At 43.6% G+C, this 25,054-nt stretch overlaps 1 protein-coding gene across 3 annotated transcripts in view; it reads right to left on the bottom strand.

Moving 5' to 3' along the window:
* Ano6 (anoctamin 6) overlaps window positions 1–25,054 on the bottom strand; it is a 170,541-nt gene that overhangs the window by 10,623 nt on the left and 134,864 nt on the right. For all 3 annotated transcript variants that reach the window (XM_027396379.2, XM_027396380.2, XM_035440838.1), the window contains 7 exons: window positions 21,386–21,528; window positions 19,746–19,823; window positions 15,633–15,858; window positions 14,427–14,596; window positions 14,131–14,228; window positions 8,701–8,831; window positions 3,722–3,927 (listed from right to left, as the gene is read on the bottom strand). In XM_027396379.2, the coding sequence (XP_027252180.1) occupies window positions 3,722–3,927; window positions 8,701–8,831; window positions 14,131–14,228; window positions 14,427–14,596; window positions 15,633–15,858; window positions 19,746–19,823; window positions 21,386–21,528 (1,052 nt within the window). The remainder of the gene's footprint in view (window positions 1–3,721; window positions 3,928–8,700; window positions 8,832–14,130; window positions 14,229–14,426; window positions 14,597–15,632; window positions 15,859–19,745; window positions 19,824–21,385; window positions 21,529–25,054) is intronic.

Genomic DNA, 25,054 nt, shown 5'->3' with positions numbered 1-25,054 from the left:
AGGGAAGGCATGATGGAAAGGCCCAGTAGTTGCTCGCTGAGTTTCTGAAATACACCATTTGTTGAGAGTCACTGTCCTGTGTGTGGTACCATGAAGAGCATTACTGGCTTGCATAACTTGTGTGTAAATCAGTGCTTCTCAAAGTTGCAGTATCTGATTAACCTCAGAGCTCTACTCTAGATCTAAACCAGGAGTCTGCTATGGTTTAGATCTAGAATGCTCTTATAACACTAAGGTCAGTACTAGGAAGATAATCTTGCTTTATGTAACTCATTTGTGGAATAAAGTGTTTATACAAGACTGACTTTTTTCATAAAAATCACTTGTCTCTCACAAAGAGTAAAAACTGAATAATATACATCTCTCTTGACGTATAGCTGTAGAAGGGCCGCTGAACTCACACTCTTTATCCCCATGGTATCTTAGACTTAGAATCCATGGTCTGATAAACTAGATTGGGTTTGTTCTGTTCACTCAGTCAGGAAACAATGCTAGCTTTAAAACATCTAGTATCTGAGCATCCAAACTTCCAAAAGATTAACTGGATAAAGTTCTGAAATCATAAATTATTATATAACACAGTTTAGTATGTTCCTGCATAGAAGGAATAGACGGGTCAATCAGGAGTCCGAGTCTATCCCAGGCAGAAGTATATTGGATGAAAAAGCCTATTTAGAATTACATGGACCTTCCCCAAAGATCTTTAATTTGGCTTTTAACTCGGTATATGAAATTGGTTTGCAGGAAGGACAAAGGGCTAATCACCAGCTGTAGCACAAGAACAGACATGTTTTTGGCACAAAGTGATTTTTAATAGTATTAATCTGGACACAGGGTTTAGTTGCAGTGAGACCACAAACCAACAAACAAGATTCAGGCAAAGCAAGAAAACAATTAACCCCTCCACTCCCCACTAAAGCTAGTTTCCTTGCTTTCTGTGATGTGAAGAATCCGTGTGTGTGTGTGTGTGTGTGTGTGTGTGTGTGTGTGTGTGTGTGTGTGTGTGTGTGTGTGTGTGCGCGCGCGCGCGCGCGCGCGCGCCTGCCTGTCAGCAGTGAGTTTGTGTGTGCACATGCACACATACATGAATGTCTGCTTGTCAGCAGTGAGGTATATGTGCATATGTGTTTGCCTGTCAGCAGTGAGGTGTTTGTGCATGTATATATGTATGCATGCATGCATGCATGTCTGCCTGCCTGCCAAAAGTGAGGTATGTTTGTATATATGTATGCATGTATGTCTGCCTGTCGGCAGTGAGGGGTATATGTGTGTGTATTCATGCATGTCTGCTTGCCTGTCAGCAGTGAAGTATATGTATGTATATGTATGCATGTCTGCCTGTCAGAAGTGAGGTGTGTATGTATGTATATGTATGCATGCATGCATTGTGTGTCTGCCTGCCTATCAGTAGTGAGGTAAGACAAGATGATTTGGTGTGTGCTAGATTTCAGCAGATGAAGTTTTCCCGCTATCACTTAGCTCAACACTATCTTTTTACAGAATCACCTGAAGATGTGCTTCAGGAAGGTACAATAATTCCAGCAAGGAAGATAACGCTCTCGTTTTCTGACAAGGTACCTTTTTCCCCTGAGATACACTGCAAGAATACACATAACGGAGCTTGCCTCATTGCCCATGCTGTTCTACACACAAGTTCCATTTATCTCAAAATAAATTAAAATTGCTCTTCAATAGCAGATGCTCTGGCAAGGCACAACAATGTCAGCTGTGCTTATTTATGGAACCATCAGCCTTAACTCAAATGACTTCATGGCACACGCCTGCTTGGCGTTTCCTATCTTGGTGGCCTCTCTTCCTTCTTTTGTACATATTAAGTTGCGGACATCACATGGGGTGTGTCAGGGGGAGGGGTATATATGTGGGGTAACATATGTTTCATGTTACCTGTATGCATATGTACAATGCATTTTATAAGTGTAACAAGGGTTTTCCATAGTTTAATCAACAATGCAAATCTAGTAAGGGGCTTTGTTTAGGGTATATTATAGGAAAAAATAACCAGTAGTCCCAATTAGCCAGTGGGTGTGTGTGCCTGTGTGTGTGTTCACACACAGTGCTTTGGAAACCCAGCCAATCACCCATCTGTGCTGATGGAGAAGAGCCATGGCATGGATATAGGGAAAAGGTATCTAACACAATGACTCCAGAATGATTGAGGAATCAGGAATTTGAACCAGATCAACTTTTGTTTTTTGTTTTTTGTTTTTTTTTTTCTGAAGGTCAAACAAAAACCCTTTTAGTTTCAAACCTTCCTGCCAAAATCTTCCTAAAGCACACAGATCCGCATTGCTGCCCTGCCAAATGTAGTGTAGCATACTGGAAATGACAGATTCGTGCTCTCATGACTGTAGCACTTGAAAGGCCTTGCTGTCATGGCTGTAAACATCAGTCTTCATTCTGAAACACAGTGGGCATTGAAGGTAGGGGCTATTTGGGTGAAAGGAAACTGACTTAATCTATCAGTTCCCAAAAGCTAGAGGTAGCCTGCAATTCAGAAAATTGGTGAGGGTGGGGGTGACAGCTGTGTTCCATATAACTTGTTTCATTGTATCCAGTGGGGTGGGGGTGGGGGCGGTGACTGGTTTTGAGGTGCCTGTCAGAGTCCTCGGTTGGGTAATGAAGTTAAGCAGCAGCAAATGTATGAATGAGGGCCGGGCTCCATGTGTCTTCGGTAACTCACGGACTTCCCAAACCATGCTGAGTACAGAATTCATCTAACAAATACAAACGGGGCTCTGAAGTGTACAGGGTCAAGATCACATACCCCAAGCTGTGGTGTGGGAAGTGGAACTCAGACAGGCCTGACTGCACAGCCCACTTCCCTCCTCCAGAGCCCGAGACAGACCCTGCCACTTTCTCATCTGCTTTCCCAAGAGTTCATGGGGACTCAGCAACTGTGGCTTAAGACGTCAAAATTAATTAAAAAATCATTTTGTTCGGGAAGATGGCCCAGGGGCGGGCGAATTGGTAGTGAAATATGGGTAGAGATAACTCTTGTTGGGAGGACATTTGTAGGCAAAGGATCCTTCGATAGGCTGGCATCAAACTGCTTGGCCTAAAAGCTGCCTCGTGGCCTGTGCCCAAACAAGCAACCTGTACAGGCTGCACAACCCTGCTCTGTTCTCTCATAGCTGGGGACACATGCAGTAATGAGGCTGCTGCAGCCATACCATAGGGACTGCTTACCCTCCCATAAGAGCTGTTTCCCTGGAGACAAGAGGGTAACTGATATCCAATTAGGATGGCCAATTTCTCTTTCATCCCAGTTAATATTTTAAGATGTCATTTAGAATATGTAGTGATATGTGGTGGGGTGCTTTTAGGGTGCTCTGACTCTGAGTGAACCTATATCTGTCTATATTTAAAGGTACCCTTTGGTGATGTCTTTTATGTCACGTAAGTGTCAGTACTTATTACAATACTACCTGTGGAGGATGGCCTGAGGTGGTGAGTCAGTAATAATTATAAAGCATACTGGGAGCTAGAGAAATAGTGGTGAAGAACACTTGCTGCTCTTGCAGAAGACCCAGGTTCTCTTCTCAGCACCCACATGTTGGTTCACAGCCATCTGAAGTTTCAGTTCCAGGGGGTTCCACTCCCTCTTCATTTCTCACTGGGCACCAAGCACACATGTGGTCCACATCCATGCAGGCAAAAACCCACACCTATAAAAATAATAGTGGAACCCAGGCCTACTCACATTGGTCACCACAGCCAGGATGGCTATTCCTTGCATGATGGGCTGCCACGCGCCGATGTCCTGGGCTTTTTCTGGCACCATGCGTCTAAACTGGGTTGTCAGCTTCCAGGCATCCACTCTTATTTCCAATATATTGTTCACCAGAGCCAGCAGGGGAGCCAGTGGAAAAGAGGCCACAAATAAGGTGACGAACCCAAACTGAATAACTGTCAACGGAATGGACACATATCATGGAGAGGATGACAGACAGCAGGACAACATATTTTCCTTTACTCTTGTAAGGAAAAAGGCAAACAAAGAACCCACCGGAGTGAGGAGACACATTCATGGCCAATCACAACTCAATGCTGACAGCAAGATGAATTAAACAAAATGCAAATATGAATCTAAAGAAAGGAGACTAAGTACAGCTTATTTCCTTCATATTTACTTACTCAAAAGAAATAACATATTGGAAACTCTTTGGATCAACTACAGTTACTTCCTGGTAATACATTTGAGGCCTCCTAATTATAAGCAGATTCACGGCTTGGGATTTTAAAGAATAAAGTGGATGTATCTAGTAACCAAAGAGAAGCAATGTGTGGATATGAGGATGTTCAGAGAATGTTGGAGGTGTGCTAGCAACAAGCAGAGTGCAAAGCCTTCAGAGACGTCCACCACTCATCCATCCTCTAAGCTCTATGTCCCACACACCCTCACCACTGCATGGAAGCTACTCATGTGTCCCTGAAAGTGGCTGCAAATTCCAAAACCCAGGAGACTCTTGACCCTGATATCGATAGTTTTTGACAGGGCCAAGCATCTCCCTCCCCATGGGATGGTTTTCCTTGACTTGTTTTGCTTAACTTAAACAGGCAAGTTATATATTAAATAAGAGCCTCTAAAAGACTATTACCCATAGGGCTTCAACCACTTTCCCAGTTATAGCAACTAACAATGTTTTAGTGCTGATTTTCCCTTCTGTCTTATGCACCTCTCTGCCATGTTCGAATCTTCCCCCCCAAGCAATGAAGTCATCCTCAAAAGTCTTCTCTGCAGAAATAATCTTGCTTGAGTTCTTCACCTGCTTTGCTCCTCTGCCCCGGCTTCATCAACATCTGGTAGTCTCTCACAATTCCTGCTGGGCATGCCTGATCCACCCTCATGACCACACCTACACTCCTTAGTGCCTGACCTGTACACCCATGTTCCCCAGGAACATTGCCATCCTGATGTCCTACAGATATCGCTACACTGGCAACCCTCCTGCTTACACCCTGCATATTCCATCTCCCAGGAGGTATCTTAGAAATTCTATTCATCTGCCATCCCAGTCACCCCCTTCAATACTCATCAAACCACTCTCCCCATTTCTATTCTCATGACCGCAACCTCTGTTCAGGCACTCATCACTTAAAAGAATTAACTGCTGATGCTAGATGGTGATGGCACACGCCTTTAATCTCATCACTTGGGAGGCAGAGGCAGGCAAATCTCTGAGTTCAAGGCCAGCCTGGTCCACAAACTGAATTCTAGGACAGTCAGGGCTGTTATATGGAGAACAAAACAAACAAATAGCTAATTGCTGTAACTTCCTTACTATTGTCCTCCTACCAAATACAGACCCATCCAAAATAGCTTCTACTCTGCTTCTAGAATAACGTGACCATCAATAAAAACATCATACAATTCTCTTGCTTACCAACATTCCCATAAGCCCCCACTCTTTATGAAACCTAAGCCCTAGCTATACATACAGAGGCAATCACATATGTCTGTAGTTTACCTAATATTCCCATCACTGATCTGATGGGGAATGTACTGTGTATGTTCATCTTATTGATTGTTGAATAAAGTACTGTTTAGCCAATGAGGCAGCAAGTTAGATAGGACTAGTTGTCTAGGAGGATTCTGGGAAATGTAGTAAGAAGTGGTGATCCAGGCAGGAAGTGACATAGCAGGGAGACTCATATTTAAGGAAGGACAACCAGGAAGTGCCCCCTTTCCCCCTCTCACTTCCTCCAGAGGCACCATGTGATCCACCGGCAAGAGAGGGTGCCAGCGGAAGGCATCCTCTATAAGATAAGTCTTATAAAATATATAGATTTATGATAATTAAGACTGAGCTAACAGATGAGAATCTTAGTCATTGGCCAAGCAACATTTGTACATAATAGAAGTCTCTGTGTACTATTTGGGGCCCTAACACGGCAGGCAGACCTCAGGCCACTGGCGGAGACCACCCACGTGGCGGTGGGCTCCAGTGGCTTTTGGTGGAAAGATTTATGGTAACACTGATCCTCTGCTTTGTCTACATGATTGAAGCAATCAGAGGGGTGGCTTTGTATTTTAAAACATGCCTAGTTCTCCACTACTCTGCCTGCATCGTCCATTTCTTTCACCATACTTTTGATACCACCATTCACTTTTCAAAATCACACTCAAACACCACCTGCTTGATCACTTTGGCTTTTCTTATACAAACCACTGTGTCAAGCTTCATGAGAACATGCAACAAGTCTTAGCCTCTCTGGCAAATACACCAGTGGTACACCCAACACTGGCTACTCGAAGAAGAGACAGGAGTTCTCTATCTGCCATGCTAGGAAGTCATTCCTTTAAAGACTGGAAGTCTTCCCTGCAGGTTGTGGACAGGAATACAAGAGGCAAAGAAGAAAGGCAAACCCAAAGTCCTCAGAGTGCATGGCATTTTGTAGGTATGGTACAGGGAGAAAAGGGGTGAGTCAAGGGGATGCTGACGAGCTGACACACTCACAACGGTAAATAAATGTAGAAAAGAATATATGGAGATCATTGTGATGCTTGGTGCTGTCACCTTGACAGGACCTAGAATCTCCCGAGAGATGGGCTTTTGGGCATGGCTGCAGGGAGTATCTTGATTACATGTATTGATGTAGGGGGACTCTTTGACTGTGGACGGGGCTGTTTTGTGGGCAGGGACAAAAACTTTGCTAGCAACAAACAGTAAGAGCAAGAACAAAAATTTTAGGGCACACAGCCTCAGTAGGCACCTAGAATAGGCAGGACAATGCAAATGTAAGACTGACGAGCAGCTGCATACATGCTTTGAAGTCAACAATTGAGTATTGGGTTCCAAGTACTGGTGCCAAGGGCTTGGTAGCTGAGTCTAGCAGGGGGAGAGGCATTCATGGGCACACAGGATTATGGGAGCCAGGGCTGCTTGTCCCTACAAGAGCAGAGACAAGAGATGACTGGATCTGCCAAGGTCCAACAAGCGCCAGTAAGACAGGAAAGGAAAAGAGCTGTAGTTGGTGGAAGGCACGGGCAATCTGCGGGAAGGTGGCATTGCTAATGAGTGTGGGGGAACACTGTGAAGGTCACCTCGGAGTGACCCCACTCCCAGAAACAATATTTATTTTTAGAGGCATGAAACAGGAATTGAAAGGGCACTGAAAATTGCATCTTTTATAGCCTGGAAGGACTAAACACAGATTTCATTGTGTTACCAAATACAACGTAATATATTGTCTGTGTGCAAACTCAGGAAGCTTCTCTAAGTCATTGGGAATTATTGGCATGGCTATAAGCATTGTAAGGAATCTCAAAGTCTGCCTATAGCAGCTGCTATGATAGGCTATCATACATGCATTGTAGAGCAGAATGAGACCAAATTAATTAGTTCATAACTATTTAACAGGCCCAGGAAGCTCTAAATGACTGTTCATCTTCTCCCCAAAGCATGGCTATGTAACTTTCCCACATAATGCCATTCATTTAACTAATCAATTGGGGGAAAATGACTTCTTCTGAAGACTTTTTACTGGTGAGAGGCTCAAATAAGTAACAAGGTATGCCAGGGAGTCACTATTAAATCTGATAATGGCTCTGGTAGGAGATGTTAGTAATTCTCTTGCAATCCATTCTGCACGGATGCTGCGCCTTTAATAAAGCCCAACATAGATAAAAAGCAACGATTTTCAAATCTGACCCCAGGCTGACACACAAAGTGAACTGTTTTATCACCCAGACAAACAGATATTTCTGTGTATTATGCATATTTCCTAAAAGGTATTTTATACATAGTAGGTAGGTTATTAAATCATATTCTATCTGTAGGAAGCACTGTCCTGGTAGAAACATAAAGCCTTAAGTATACACACAAGGCCTGTCACATTTTATGCTTGTTTTCCTGTTCCCTCAAACTTAAAAAAAAATATGACTCATTGTAAAGGATAGGTCAAGGGCAGAGATGCAAAATATGTAAATAGTTAGCCATCTTTTAGCTATAAGCATGCCATTCCCAAGAGGAAGGTTAGTGTTTCTGATGAAAATCTGTTCTGAGATGCATCTGTTTTAGGCAACAGAGTTCAAAACCATGTCCAGCTGATGAAGAAAGAGAGCCTGTGCAGGTAATCCACAGGACAGGACACAGACAGGACAAGATATTCAAGAAGGCGGGGGAGCCCCATGCCAAATCCTAACTAACTCTAGGCCAGTAGAAGGACTCCTCCCTCATAGGGTCACTCAAGGCACTACACACAAACCCTACACAGAAGAAACAAGAGGCCATTTAAAGCAGGAGTGAGGTATGAAAGAGGGACAGGGATCCTTCCTGCCATGAGGGACCATGTTCTCACAGGCTTGCTCAGTGATTCTCTTCTGGCCAATAGCAGTGCCTGCATGGACTCTTACCTAAGCAAAATGAATCATACCTAATGACAATGAAGGGGTCTCTTCACAGACAACATGGTCAGAATGCTTTGAGAACTTCAGTGGAGTAGAAACTCAGGGAAAATTTCATTTCATTGTCCGGTAATAAATCCTTAGTTTTGAACACCATAAATACAAGAAATACACACAGCTGTTGTATTTCAAAGCCTTGGTTTTTCTCTACTATCTACTTCTGTTTAGTGGAGGAAAACATACTCGTATCAATATGCTAAATAGTTTTATGGTTCAACCACAGATTCCTTCAGCTCCAACACATATCCCGGCATGTTCTACTGAATACTTACTCATCTCCAGATACTCATAGAACAACCCCAGCTTGCCCATGGGCTGTAGATGGTAGTCCTGTTCCCATCGTGGAGTTATCTTTTCTGATCCTGAAACTCGTTGGTAGCGTCCAATCAGATTCATGACCCATCTGTCAGAAAAAAAATCAAATTATAAATTAGAACGAATATTGTCAGACCCACATCATGAAGCACTTCTTGCTGTCTCTTCTTGCTGAATGGGAAATCCTCCCAAGAAATTAGTTTATCCTTTGCATGCTAAATGTCTTCAGTTTTCCATTTTTTCCTTCTAATCATTAAAAACATTTTTGTTCAACATGAGAATTACCAGTGAAAATAAGCCAAATGAAGATAGCGATGCAAGCTGGTGATACCTGCTGTAGACAAGTTCCGTTTGGAACACTGCAGGGAGAACTGGGGATGCTCATCTTGTGACATTAAATGTGAGCCTATGAAGGAGTCAGAGAGAGCTGAGCAGCAGGGCTAGAACATCCAGGCTGGGACTAGTGGCTACAGACAGCCTGAGGTAGGAGCAGACCTGCCTTTGACAGACAGCACAACATAGATGCTCTTGTGATGCCTAGGCTAGAGCACTAGGGTAGGATCTAAGAGTGAGGATTTCCATGTTCTTAGGGAAGGAGTGGCTACTGTGGAACACTAAGCACAAAAGTTATAAACTAGGTCTCAGTCTCTACCTTGAACCAAACAACCTCAGGACAACAGAAGAGATGTGTATCCTTTAGATCAGGTGTAGAGCCAGCCCCTGCACACCACTCATACTGCTCCCATCCAGCATCCTGTTTTCTCTTTTGGAACATCGTGCTTCTCGTGTCCCTGATACCTCCACCCGTTTCAGGGCAATCTGCCTTGAAAACAGACCTGAGATGGCAACAGACCTCGCCATGCACCTGCGACAAAGAAGTGCCACCCCGTCAAGTAACACCTGGCTTCAAGTCCTCACTTTGGTGAGTTAGACACAGGTTTATGTGTGTCTGAAATTCTGACACTGAAGACTCATAATGGGACTGTAAAGATAAATAGTACAAGAAAATGGTAAAGGTCCTCACCAGTTCCTCTAGGGCACCAAGTGCTTAAGATTTGAGGCTGATAAGAGTTGACTTGCTATGCTGGGCTTCTTCCTGCTGTTGGTCTCTCTTCAGCCTTCCTGAACCACTGGTAAGGCTTACTCAGGGCAGATGCTCTTCCACAGAACATAGCCCTGGCTTCCCCATCTGTTCCTACTTCCTCTGTGGGAGGCTGGGCAAATAGAGGAACTCAGACTCGGAAACCCTTGAATCTGAACCCACACACTCCTGCTTCCTAGCTACTTTGGTAAAGTTAAAATGTGCTGCTGTACATTGGCCAGGGCTGATGCCAGGACTAATGGAATTTGAGACAGGTGAAAAGGGCCAGTACATTTCCTCACACTCACAGGACTCCTGCTGACCAATGCAAGCCAACAGAGGCCACTGAAGATGGAACTATGATAGTGGATCACTGGTTTCAAGGTATGGAGTATTTGTAGACAGCAAAGCTTCCTCTATGTCGACCCAAAGATCTGAGAATGTTCTGGAATCTGCAGTGCTGTAGCCATTCTAGGAGCCCTTAATACAGGTGGTACCCAAGGACCACACCTCACAAGCCTTCATGACACCAAACTATGACAAATTTGGGGTTGGCTTCCACTGGTTTACTTTTTTATTTATTTATCTTTTGCTCTGTCTCCCACTCCCCAGCCACTTCTGAACACTGTCTGAGCCCTAGAAAAAGCAGGCATTTTCTTCTGGGGCTTCCAACCCACCTCTGTCCCGGTATCCATCTTACTCAGCAGATACTTCCCTCCTACCATGCTGTCTTCCCACACACTGTAGACCACAGCAGACAACTCTTGGCCTGGCTTTAGGAACTAGAGACTCCAAACCTCTTGCTCTGTTTTCTGAGTTGAATCACTCAAGTTTAATAGAAATACATCCATCTTTGCCCTGAGTCTTTTTGAGTTTTCTGTCGTCATTGTTTTTGTTTTTAAACAAAAACAAATAGACCAAACAAACAATAACAACAAAAAACTGGGCTGTGATTCTGGCGTCAGATCCAACCTTGACTACACATGAGAATTACCACAGATCTTTAAAAAAACAAAACAAAACCCACCAGAGAGCCTTTTCCTCTCTGGCCAAGCCTAGATGCCGGGGTTACAAAGGAATTTCTGTACAAATTTACCATAACATAAACAAAAAATACTACTAAATTTCCCTTCACTAAGTTGTGATAGTATTTTTATATCTCATTTTCTCTTGGCCTTTTATCAAACTAGATAGAGCCAGATGCCATTTCCATTTAGGTACATCCCACCCACCCACATCCCTTGGTGACTATTTTACAGTCAATGTTCTTGTGAAGGGTGAGTGTGGCTATCAAGGCCTCACCACAGCCTCTCTTGAAGGCAGGTATTTTCTACAACAGTCCCTTCTCTGGCTATGTAAGTGCATGGTCATCTTGAAAAGAAAAGATACATATAGGAAAAAAATAGGTCACCGCCATCTCCTGGCTAAATACAGACATTAATATTCCAGGTGTCCTAGGGTTTTCATTATTTTCTTTAATGTTAATACCGTCCTTTGTGAAGAAAAAAAATCCCTAGAATGCCTTGACTATCAGTGCTGGGATGACCTTAGGGTTGACATTCTCTGGGTCCAGCAAAACACTGTATCAATCATTGATGATTACATTTGAGGTCAATGAGACAATCACTCCAGGGCTCATGCCCAATACCTGCACTGTACCTGGGACCAGTCTAGGTATGAGCTAAGCTCAGTCTAGGAAGCCGAGCCAAATGAAGGGTGTGGATCTGAAATGACCAATTCTCAGAAATTTTGATCAAATACCCTTTCCTGCGTTCCTTTGACATAGTGACTTCATATGGAAGCTGTGATGGCTCTTCCCTGGTGCCAATACACTTCAGGGGAGTGAGGTTCTGGGAGGTAGGGGCAAGGGGCACACCACTGTACTAGATTCTGTGTGGAACTAAGGAACTGGCCCACACAGAGCAGCACAGCCCCAGGGATACTACTCTGAGACTTGGCATTCTCAGGTTTCAAGCCAGGGAAAGGGAATTAAAAACATGACATCATTATCTTCAGCCAGAATGGAAATCTCTGTACTTGTTAACAATAAGCTTACTTGAAGTCAAAATTCTTCAGAATTGATTTAGGAAATACACCCTCCCTGTTAACTTTTAAAACCGCAGAAAGTAGCTCACTGTCAAGCAGTTACTTATCAAAAAAAATTCAGTGTTAAATAATCTACTTGGCTCAGGAAATGCCGCTTTAGTCGTACAAGAATGAGTTAAGTGTTTTCTTAAAAATCCATTTTCATATTGAAACGGCATGATTTGCCCATGACCTACTTTTACTTATCTGGAAAAACACGGATATGAACTTGATGAAAGGAAGGGTTGTTTTCTGTGCAGCAGGATTACAGTTATCTCATAGCTAAAGCTGGAACGATTTCCTGGGATGGGAGTGTTGTCTTTGCTGGGAGAAGGGTCTTGACAGTTCCCACTGGAGAGGAAGAAGCCCAAGAGATGTGGATAAACTGAAACCCAGGCAGCTAACTGTTCCAGAGAGAATGACCAGAAACCTGGCAATGCAGGAATGAGTCAAAGATTCAGGGCAGAGAGAGACAAAACTATATGTGGTCGGGGAACACAGTGGAAGATGCAGGAAGCTTCAGCCTAAACCAGATGGTGACCTTCAAAGAAATCTATCCCACTGCCAAGTGGGGTAAAAGACTATACAAAGGAAGGACTTTAATTTCAAAATGCAAATTCTAGGTTTACCTTCATGCTTGAGTGAGTGGCTCAAGAGGCCTTTAAGGCGAGGTGACAGTCTGCATTGGTGTTGACATGGAACAGGAAAGGGTTCACAGAGGAGGTAAAGTTATAGAAAGGGGAATCGGAAGTTTCATGAAAGCAAAACTGGAAACCAGAAAGTACTTTGAAAAAGTAAGGGTGTGGTCAGAACAATGTCCCAAGGAGGATCCCTGTCTATCTCCAGAAGGTCTGAAGAGCGTTGGATCCTATGCAAACATTGGGTGTAGGACAGGTGATGATCCTGGATGATGTTGGGAGGGATGAGAACCACAGAGCAGGCAGAAGCATGACAGGCAGCATCCCAAGGCAAGGGTCTATCTGAGTGGCCGAGAGACCAGAAAAGGCAAAGGCTGATTCACCCAAGACGTTCTGCAAAGGCCCTGGTGTTAGCTCAGTAAGACCCATGTTTGACATCTGACCTCCAGGACTGGGAGACTTCGAATCTTATTTTAACCCATTGACTTTGTAATAATCTGTTAAATTGCAACAGAAAATTTCTATATCAAGTGTTCTGTTTTCAAGAAATGCAGATGGTACTGGGTTGTTGACAGATCCCACAATAGGACCCTTGCTACCTGACTGGAGAGCAACTGGCCCCTGCTTCTGTTCTCATTTTTTTTTTTCCCCTTAGGGAAACCATTCAAAACCCTGTTGGTAACTGTTCCTGATGCCTTGGGAATCACAAGAGACATCTATTCTTGACAACACTGAGTCTGGAGTCATGAGATCCTGGAGTTGAAACCCATGCTAACCTCTCACTGCCAGTGTGATCTTGGGTAAACTATTTAATCTCTTTCATCTACACATCTTCATTAGCAAAAGGAAGATTAAAGGAATATCTACAGAATTAAGCTATATAAATGTATACATATGCACATCAACATATACATGAAAACATAGCACTTGCTGTAGAGACTGGCATATATTGGGCACGTAACACATTACTGTCAATGGCTTCTAGATGCACAAGGGTGGGGGATACTGTTTGAATGTGTGGCAATATGTAGTGCACAGCTCTAACATGGGCCCTTTCTCAGACACCTCTGCTGAGTCAGCCACCAGTGACAGCCTAAGAGCTACAGCAGGTGGTCTTGGAGAACTACTATCTGTGCTTGTGTGTGCACACATGTGTGCAGGAACATGTGAACTCCAGGGGTTGACAATAGGTGTCTTCCTCAATTAGTCTTCACCAGCCTTTTTCAGGCATGGTCTATCATTGATCCCACAGCTTCCCCAATTCAGCTATGCTCAACTTGCTGGCCGGTGAGCTCCAGGGATCCTCATGTCTTTACATCCCTATCGAGGAACTTACAGGCATGTACAACAATGCCTGGCTCACACAGGAAACACATTACAACCCAGCCATCTGCTGGGCCTCTGTATATGATCATTAAACACATATAAACCACTGGTTAGACCTTCTTGTTGAGAGGCCTTTAGTTTCAATGGATTCTAGTCTGCTTTAGAGGTACGTGTATGGCTATGTGGGCAATTGTTTTCAGTGGGTGGGCTGACAGGTCATCCATCCTGACACCCAGGACTGCAGATCTAGTACTCACGGGAACAACACTTCTTGTATGTTATTCCAGATCGCCTTTCCTCCCATGATGATTGTCAGCTGTGTAGTCAGTTCAAGAAGACAGCCACCCGGGTCACACTGGCATGTTACAAAGGAAACAACATTTAGATTTCAGGTGTATAACATGCAAAGGAGCACTGCATTAATATCTCTGTTTGTTCTCTTAGGCTAAAAATAGCTCAGAAATGCACGAGGAAGTCACTTTCGTTGGGCAGCTGAGAGAAAGCAAGCAGCAGCTTCAACTGTCAAGAGAGTAATGCCATTGTGTTTTCGCACCTCTTCGTTTCTGTACTTGCCCAGCCAATACACTGGGTCCCCTGGATAGCCGACAAATTTGCCCTTAAAGAACGCAATGTAGAAACACGAGGAGTAGTAGTTGACGAATTGGAACAAGAACATCTTCATGGTCAGGCTGTTCTCATAGTCAGTCTGGGTCCTTGGGAGTTCTGCGGTTAAAACAACAAGAAAGATGCTGAGATCCCAAACAGCTGAGACCCTAATCAAAGGCTTAGATTTCTGAGATGACACGCCGAAAGGAATACAATTCACACTACTCCAGTTTAATCTGCTTTCTACTTCTTAATATAGCCACTGTGTTAATTCTGAGTTTACACATTGTTATGAGTTCTCATCCCATATAAACACAATATCCTCTATGGCAAGCAACACACACTCTTTTTAACTACTCCTTAAAGTTTAAAAATGCTTTTATAGGCAAATGGAACAGCTTTGTTCAAAAAAAAAAAAAAAACCCAGAGTTATTTTTGTTCTGGTGCTAGGGATCAAATCCATGTTGTCACTGAGCAACATGCCCAACCCCTTAGAAAATTAGCTGTGACCTGCCAAGTAAAGGCACCTCTTTGTCCCCTGGAATTGTAAGATCTCTTGGAAACAGTGGAACAGGAGCAACTGGCTGGAGGCATCTGGGAAGCACAAATGGTTGTCCTCCTAACTACGAATCTCAGCCAGTGTGCCTGTCATTCTTCGAGTGGATGCACGCTGGGAGCGGGAAGTCCCTAACTCAAGTCATGAAGCAGCTGCTTGGGATGCAAGCCAGCCAGAAGCAACATGCACTGCATCAGGCAGAGCTGCTGAGAACTGTACTCACATGGACAGTATGGGGGATGACGCACACCCATATGGCAGCTTGTCCTCTCTTTGAGGGGTGCATTTGTCACTGGAGCTGTGACCCTGTTCCACTTATTTGCAATAGAGACTATTTACGTTTAGCATGGGAACACATGATCTAATGTAATGGAGCTTATTCTTCTGCCCATGTGTTTACAGAACCTGGACATTCCCACCATTGTCTCTGCTGTGTCCCTTCTTCTAATACAAAGATGCACACAACATACTTCCCATATGGGCTAGAGAAAATATGTTTGCACTCAAGATTTCCTAACAATCTTAACCTCCAGGAATGAAGATAGCTAACGGTTCTCTAAATCTCTTGGAAATCATTCGAGCCGGGCAGGACCTCACCAAAGTTGGTGATCATGATGGCCACCTTCTCATAGATAGTGTTCAGGATCATGATGATGATGAAGCTGATGATAGAAGCTGTGATGGATGTGGCCATCTGTGGTGTCAGGTATTTCTGGATTGGGTCGGTCCCATTGGGGTTCTTGGGGAGGGTTGTAGAGAACACAATGAACACCGACAGCCTGTAGACGATGATGCCGATCACAGACGCGATGATGAGCAGGATCTGAAAGCACCAGCATCGGCAGTGTGAGCCTCAGCGAGAGTCAGACCATCACAGAGACGGGCTCGGTGATTAGACAAACAAGGGGCAGCACATCTCACAGAAGTGCCAGGGAACAGCTGGAGAATGGGGCAGGATGGGAAGAAACATGGGATCCAAAGAGGGAACATCCACCATAGTGGGATACTGTTGACGGTCATACTGTGCCAGGCAAGAGGAGATGTGGTACCCCTTACTACATATTCTATACAATTGTCCCATAAAACTAAGAGTGCCAAAATAGAAAGTCTATGTTAGAAGTATCTTCAGACAGCACAAAAGTGGCGGTGACATCCTAGGTGGAAGGAGTGTTCATCATCACAGAAGCAATGATAACGTCCCTTGTACAATACTCAATGGTTCAGGTGTGGACTCATCCGGGGCTTCTTCAGTTTTACTCCAAGGAGAACCATTCCTTCTACCAGAGAGTTATTTACAAAGAGTCAGCATGGGCTGACTTGCCTTTACCATGGTAGTAGCAGGGTCTAACTGGAGCGCGGGCCAAGGTTCTGGGCTCTTGGTATTAGCAGCGAGCCTATGCTTTTAGAGCTCATGCTTTTCACACTTGGGTTCAAACTTTTCACACTCCTGAGCCATCGTTCACACTCTCAATCATTCACACCCATAGCCCCACAAGTTCTGCTGTAGGCATTTCTGACTCCTATTTCCCAGGGCCACTGGTGGCGTGCTGCACAGCCTGTACATGGCAAGGTTTTACTTTCTCAGTTTTCTCTCTCTGGTCAGCATTAACTACATGCTACAGACCCAACTGTGGGTCTTGACCCCTTTCAGGGTTAAATGACCCTTTCACATTGGTTGCCTAAGGCTATCAGGTATATTCAATATTTATGTCACATATTTACATCACAATTCATAACGGTAGCAAAATTCTAGTTATGAAGTAGCAACAAAATAATTTCAGTAATTGGGGGTCACCCCAACATGAGGAACTGTATTAAAAGGCTGCAGCATTAGAAGGTTGAGAACTGCTGATTTAGATACTATCGGAGAGACCACTTTAAATTTTCCCCTATATCATGTTTCTTGGACAAACTTCAGAACCATGGGCTCTGTCTGATTGCTCATGATGAGAGCCGGGGAGAAGCTACAGAGAACAGGAAGTCTAGCATCAAGCAAGGCACAGCACATGTCAACATCTGCAGAGAAACATACAGGGATGAGCTACAGACTTCCTGCATGTGAAGCCACAGCTCTGGCTGTGGAACCTTGTACCTGCTACCCCAGGCTTCACTCTTCCATGTAGTGGACAAAATACTACAGGGAGAGTACAACATCCAGGCCTAGGAAAAGCACTGGGTAGTAGTAGCTGTGTTGATGGCAACCAAAGTGTTAAAAGGACATTTTCTTCCTTGCTGTGCAATCTGCGTATAGAGAAGGCTTTGTGTTTCCCCGTAATCTCGCTCATTATCTCCTCTCCTTCACAGTTAAGTCTTGTGAAGTGAAAAGGAATGTGTGTGTGTGTGTGTACACGTGTGTGTGTGCGTGTGTACGTGTAAATTAGCTAAGGCTGAGAAAAACTGGAAAAATGCAGTGTCTTCCTCCCCTGCATAATACAAACAGGCCATTTAAATCTCTCTAATAATCATCCCCACAATCACTTTTCTAATTATTCATCACCAGAGCACCCTTTTGGCGCTTACTGCCAACCTTAACACCCTTTCACTATTGAATTCTCACAAGTAGTAGGAACTGCAGGCAGTGTTAGAAGGAAGAAATACAGTCTGAAAGAGTAAAGATTTGTTCTAGAGTGAGCTGACAGGAAGGGAAAGCAGGGGAGTCACAAGATTCAAAGACACAGAGCCTGGTGTCCCAGCCTCCCCCGTGGCTTGGGTAAGGCTCTGGTATATCTCAGGCCAGCTACAATCCTGGAAGGCCTCTGCAACTCTCCAGGCATCTGCTCAAAGCAGGGCACTTTCTCCCTTCGGGGTTACATTTTTCTGATTCTAATTTTGACAGTTTTCAGATCAAACTGTAGGGCATGCTCACTGAAAGTGCCCTGTGGTGGACAGACATAGAGCCTTCACCATCTAGGAGAAAAGCCTGGCTTTGCTCTGTAGGAGCAACCTCTTCTAAATTCTCAGCCTACTGGGTGTCTACTGGATGCTACCTAGGGTACAGTCACTAGCCCTTGTCAAAATTCATTATCAAGCACTCCAAATGGAAATTGGCTTTATTGCCTACAATTAAAAAAACTTTTAATTATAAAGAAGTAATATAAAGAAAAATAGATAAGATCACTCACTATTAAAATAAAAGCAAAATTCTTTCAGAACTATGCCTTATTTGCATAATCTTTCCCTTTAACTCATCATAAAGAATTTTTCACACATCGTGGGATATTTCATGAGCATACTTTGCAAGGATGTACAATATTCCATTGTCTGGCTATGTTTGAAGGGGTAAGGACATTTCTACCTGTGGTGTTCATGTGTGCATAGGCCTTGGTGTGTACACATGTGTTATAAAATGAGATAACATGTGTGAAGAAATCTTGCCTCTCTGTAACACCTTACCCTTAATGATACACAATCTTGCTACATGGCCCAGGCTGACTTGAAACTGTTCTGCCTTAACTCTGTGAATACTAGGATTACAGATCAGAGCAGCCACTCTGGACTTTGATACAGTTCTTGTTTCACAGTTTCTAAAAAGTAAACGAAGCTAGCATATATAAATCTTTCTGAGTGTATCTTAATATACACGGTCAACCTGCTTTCTAGGAAAGATGGAGAAACAAAATCAGCTGTCCCAGTGGGAGAGGCTGACATTGCAACCTGTCACCTTAACATGGCATCTCCTAGGAGGTAGAAAAGAGAATCTCATTGTGTGCACCCATCCTCCCAGGGTCAGGATGTTTTTCCAGATGGGCCACTGTGTTTGTCTTGGTTGGTGCACACATATGTATGATGTCACCTGCTGCTGAGCTCCTGTAGCTGTCTCACAGCTGTCTGGGGCTCCACCCTAAAGGTATCAGTCCTTTCATTTCTCTGTGTGTTTGTATTTCTTCTGGTATTTCATTTAAATTCAGTGTGTCAAAATCTTTACTTTTCTCTGAAATGTCTTCCACTGCTACGGAAGTTTAGAAGGTCATTTTAGACCTACAGACTGCATTCACTCAGATTTATTTCTAGTTTATGGCTTACAGTTTAGAAAGTATTTTGGAATTTATTATAGCATGTGGTTCAAAGCATGACCTGACCTTTCCCACCCCAACAGCTAGCAAGCATTCCCACTGCTCATTGACTCAGTCTGGATCTATAATCTTCCTTTCTTATGCATTAAATCATGAGACAGAGCTTGGATCTGGCTGTCACGTCCCCTTCTTTAATCTGTTTTTTTCCTAAGCCAAACAAAGCTCTCACTAAATTGTATTAATAGTATCTTTTAGCAATGTTTTTTATTTTTTTTCCTTCCTCACCTAAAATCAGTTTTTAAAACTTCTTTTCCTTTAGTTTTTATGCTGCCTTCTTTGGCATATCTTTTTGTTATGGAAATTCCTACATTTTTTAATTTTAGTTGTTGCTGTTGCAATTTCAAAGAGTTCTTACTGCCTCCATACTTGGTTTCTTCAGCAGCAGCTGGAAATCCTTACCTGATGGCAGGAATGAGGTAGAAGGAACAGAAAAGCTACAATGGACAGGAAGGTGTTCCCGACCTGGCAATATTCCATGTGGTGGCCAGGGATCACTTAGCCATCTCTCTCGATGACACCATGTAGCAACCACATAGGCATCTGGCTTGCACTTTCCTTGATATTTTAAATGAGATACTAAAAAAAATTGTCACTCAATAAAAAATTAATTAAACGTAAGCTTGTGGCAGTTTCTTACCCAAAATAAGACAGCACTTGCACACAGCGTGATCCGGATACACTTTCCACAGGTAGTAAACGGGATGCGCTCCTCCTCCTGATGGAGAAAAATGACTGGTCAAGGGGGCAGCGCCAATAAAACTGTTCATATCTCTGTGTCAACAGGTCTTATACTTAACTGAAAACAAACAAAACCCAAGTTTGCAAGCATACTGTTCTCATTTATAGATATGCCATTAATAATCTCAGACACTATGCCAAGTGCAGCATTTGTTTGTTTGTTTATTTATATATTGGTGTTGGGTATTGAATTCAGGGCCCTGAACTGGCTTGGTATGTGCTCTCAGCATACCAAGGCTTTACATGTTAACATAGTGTAACAACGAATTTTTGCAGCGTTTCCATCTTATGTTTATCAAGAGACAAAAACAAGACGACTCCTAATTTACCTGGAAGAACAGCCAGAGTGTAACACCAGGTGTGAACTTGGCTGGCACTCACTCTGAGTTTTACACACAAACTCCATCAATGCTCATTATAGTGACGTGGAAACATTCTATCACTTCCATTTTATAGATAAGGAAACTGAGGCACAGATCCAGGTTCACCCAGTCCATAAGCTGCTGTCATATCTGCAATGTCAGAAATGTCTCCTCTCTAAACCAGGGATCCACTCGTAGGCACTGCCCTGTCCTCTCCAGCAAATAACAGTCACTATTCAGAATGGGGGTTGCCTGTATCCCAAGAGACAAATGCCATCTGCTATGCTATTCATAAAATAAGGATGCTCAAGTACTCCCAATCTTCTAGCACTGACATTCTGAAAATCTGGGGGGTTGATTTAGAACCCTACAGTTAGGGACATTTCCTCAGACACTTGGTAAAAGAATTTTCCTTCCAGGAGCTACTCCCATTCAAAACTCTGTTCCCACACTGGAGACTAAGGGTGGCTCTGAATTCCCTGTGTTGACAGAAATACTGTGAAAGACTCAGAAATCATCTCTTGGAGGTTTGGGGATGAACAGGGAGATGTGTAATGTTATTTCTTCTTTTTTGCAGCTGTAGTTGAAGCCAATATACTCTTCCAGTGACAAATGCCTCACACAGTGCTGGCACATAGTATGACCTCAATATGTGTTCCCTTCCTTCAACCCTTTCTGACTTTACATTAAGAGTCACAGTGTTTTTTGTGGACTTCCCAACCAGGAAGGCCAGTGACTGAGCGCCAGAGAGAGGGACAGCAAGCTCAGGATGCAAACTGACAGCAAGGAAGACGCCTCAGACATCTGTATGCTAACACACCTTACCTTATATAACTATGCCAATCTCTCTCTCTAAAATATATGCATTTTACCATTATTGAAAGAGAGGGGCCACAGTGGTCTCCACACATACTGTCCTAAGCAGTTACAGAACACATCTGAGATACTCAGCATCTCAGAGATGCCAAGATGGGCTCAGGCATCTGCACTGTTCAAGCCCTATGAGGGCTTGTGGTGTGAACCACTTCAGAGAAAACACTGCACTAAATCACCTTGCTGAGAACCTGCTGGGTGATCACTGCACTTACATCACCTTACTGAGAACTTCAGGGAGGGCACTGCATGGCCTTACTGGGAACTGCAGGGAGGTATACATTACAGAAGAACAGACACATACCTGAGTGATCTCGTTTATTACCACGTGATTGCACTGGGCTTCATACTCTGGCCGGGCCTGTTCTTCCTGCTGTAGCTCAACAGTGTCCCATTCGTACTCAAGCTCTGCCTGGCGCCGCTTCCAAAACTCCAAAAACAGCGTAACTGACAAGAGAAAAGAGGACAGCATGGCTCTTTGAGGCTGGTGTCAGAATGCCATACTGGGAGTTACCACTCCCACTCTTGTGATGAGCGTAATGTATTTATAGATTTAACTAACATTTAAAAGGCAGGAAATGTTTTCTTTAAATAAAAATGTTGGTAATTTACAAATACTGTGAAACACGATGGTCTGGGGTGGGTAATGTGGGTGGTCAGAAGGCAAGTATGTGTGTCAGTCACAAAGCTTGGAACCCACACGTCACCAGCTTTATACACAAGTAATCAGTTCATGGTTTGGCCCTTCCCCACATCCTCATTTCTTCTCCTCCTCCTCCCTCCCTCTGAGACAGGGATAGAAAGGAACACTTACTTTAGTGCCCTCTAAATATGCTAATACAATATATGAAAAAATTAGGCATCATTATTTTTCATAATCTGAAACTCAAAAAAGCTAAAAATGTTTAAGTGTTAATTGAAGATATAGCTTCCAGGTCAATTCCCTATGCTCTTTTAATTAGTCCTACTATCTTTAATCCTTCTTAAAGATTCTGAAATTATCATGTTTCCATTCACAATTATTACTCAAGTGTCCACTAAATGCTGAGAACAAGAACAAGAAAAGGAGACTTCTAGATATATGAGAATGACAGGCACCTCGGACACAGCAAGACACACAACTGAAATGGCCAATGGACCATCCATCAGTTCTCAACCTGTGTGTTGTGACCCTCCCAGGGGTCACATGTCAGATATCCTGCATATCAGGTATTCACATTATGACTCTTAACAGTGGCAAAATCACAGTTATGAAATAGTAAAGAGAATAATTTCATGGTTGGGGGTCACCACAACGTGAGGTACTATATTAAAGGGTCACAGCATTAGTAAGGTTGAGAACCACTACAATAGACACTTCAGGGACAGCCTTCCATAGGAGGGGACCATGTGGGTGGCCTGGGATGGCTGAGATAATCAGGTAAAGGAGGAAGGCGGCAGGTGAAAAGTTTAGTTTCCTCAGGGGAGCTGTCCATGACAGATCAAGGAGGCCAGGGCACCAGGTGCTTTCCATTCTGGCTGTGACTGAAGGGTTATGATGAGGAAAATGGGACAGCCAAGTGACAGACCTACAGGAGGGCATGTTACAAAGGACATTATGAGCCTTGAAAGGAGCTAGGAGTTTAGTAAAGGTTGGGAGACACATGAAGGCAGTCTAGTATGAACACAGCTGTATGAAGGGGCTTATAAGGGGTCAAGAATGCAGGCCAGGTTTCTGGCTTGAGCAGTGTAGTACAGGAACACATCCCCGAGGGAAGACACTGGGCCACTGTAGTGCAGTGAATGAGAATGACCTCTGCCCCAGGCTCATATGTTTGAATACTTGGATCCTAGTTGGTGGAACTATCTGGGGAGGATTAGGAGGTGTGGCCTTGTTAGAAGTGTGTCACTGGGGCAAGCTTTTGGGTTTCAAAACCCCAGGCCATTTCCAGTAAGCTCTCTGTCTCTGCCTCCTACTTGAGGAATCAAGATGTGAGCCTCACCATGATAGACTCTTAACCCACTGAAACAGTAAGCCCAACTACACATTCTTTGGTAAGTTGTGTTTTATCATAGCAATAGAACAGTAACTAAGACAGTCAGTGATGATGTGTGTCTGTGGGCGGGTGCCTAGAGTACTGGAAAGGCCAGCCAAATCAGGAGTCTAAGTGTCAGCTGGGGGTAGATGGGATCACTAAATGAGGGGTCTACAGTGGTAGGTCTCACGTGAGCTGCACTTACAAGGTACTTGGGAGCTTTAAAAAGTCCTAAGCACAGGCACCAGCCCTGAATTCAACAGGCCTGGAATGAGGAATGTTGCCTGAACACAGGTGGTGTTTTTTTCTTGCCTTCCAATCAGCAGTCAAGGTTCAGAGTTGGTCCCTTGGTCCCACACAACATAGTGGGGAGCCAGAGGCTAGGTGGAAAGTCTGGGATGCTGGAGAAGAAGCCTGAATGCAACACTTTCCAAGGGTGAAGGGTGATGAAAGGCTCAAGCACCCACTTCCCAGTCTTGCTTGTGTAACTACTTCACCAATGGTCAGTTGGAGCAGAAATGCCCTTCGGGTTGGAATCAGGTCCCCGCATTGAGGGCAGAATGGTGCTTCTGCTGAAAAGCATCCAGGCCTTCAGTGTTCTTGAAACTTGCCTGTGGGGAAGTGAGGTACTGCTTGTCGTTGGATAAACACCTTCAGGACACTAGGCAGTTTTGTGGAGCAAGCTGTGACTACTAGTCTTGTTGCCCATAGGAACTCTGCTAGCCTCAAGTGGCAGACATTTCCTGAGACTCCTGCTGGAGAGTGTGAGCTACCCCAAGGCAGCCCTCTCAGGCTAACTATGGAGCTAAAGCCCCTCAGAAAATACCCACACAGTCTATCAAACAGAAGGCCTACTTTAATTTACCCAAGTATTCTGACAAGTATATGGCCCACTCCAAAAGCTGACCCTACTGTCTCATAACTATGAGATCATTCTAGTATACTCTCTCTCACAAAGAGCACCATATTTCCTCTATCAATCCCTTTTCTCTTCAACACATGTATCATGCATGCAAACCTGGGCTTATCGTCTGTCATAGCCACAGCGTCACTGTTATGGAGGCAGGGATGTTTTCTTCACAGATGAAGCACTAGTATACACTAGGCACTTAACAAACAAATGCACTGAGAATAAATTGAAAGGAATGTACCAGAAACTGGGTCCCCTTTAACCTCGGCTTGAGGAACCAATCTTAGAGTTCCCAGCTCTCACCGCCTGCTCACCTCTGGGTGAAGCTCTGCTACACCAGATGACCTGGGTCAATGAATCTTGTTTGTTCGTCTATTTTCCAATTCAATAATTTCTACTCTTATTTAAATTATTTCTTTCTGTCTATTGATTTTGGGCTTCTCTATTTCTTGTTTTTCCAAGGCCCCAGGTACCTTAAATTATTTACTTGCAACCTCCTTTATATTTTAATGTTAATACTTGTAACTGTAAGTGTTCTTACAACTGTTTTCATTGTGCCACACAGGTTTTGGTAGGTTATGTTTTAATTTTCATCTGAGTCTCAGAACTTTTTGAAGTTGTTTCTTGTTTTCTTCAATGAACCATTCATTCATTCATCATTCAACATCGTGTTGTTTGATCTTCAAGAGTTTATCTGTTCTGTTTTAAAATGTATTTTTATTATTTTAAATAATAAGGTTCTTGCAGGTTCTTGTAAAGGCCAGAGGTATTGGATCCTCTGGAGCTGGAGTTCCAAGTAGTTGGGAGTTACCTAAAAAAGAACTGGGAACTGACCATAGGTCCTCTGTGAGAGCAGTATCATCTGTGGAACCACCTCCCCAGGCCACATCTTTTCTATAGTTATTTCAATCTTCTCATATTTGTGGGGACTTGCTCTGTGTGCTAGGATATGATCCATTTTGGAGAAAGCTCCATGGCCTGCTAAGAGAAGGTATTGCCTTGGTGTTTGGATGTAGCTCTCCATTTGACCATTTAACTAAGATCCTTC

The sequence above is a fragment of the Cricetulus griseus genome, chromosome 2 (assembly GCF_003668045.3).
Source record: "Cricetulus griseus strain 17A/GY chromosome 2, alternate assembly CriGri-PICRH-1.0, whole genome shotgun sequence".
NCBI lineage: Eukaryota > Metazoa > Chordata > Mammalia > Rodentia > Cricetidae > Cricetulus > Cricetulus griseus.
The sequence above is the reverse complement of the archived record's forward strand: the minus strand, read 5'-3'. Positions and strand labels throughout refer to the sequence as shown.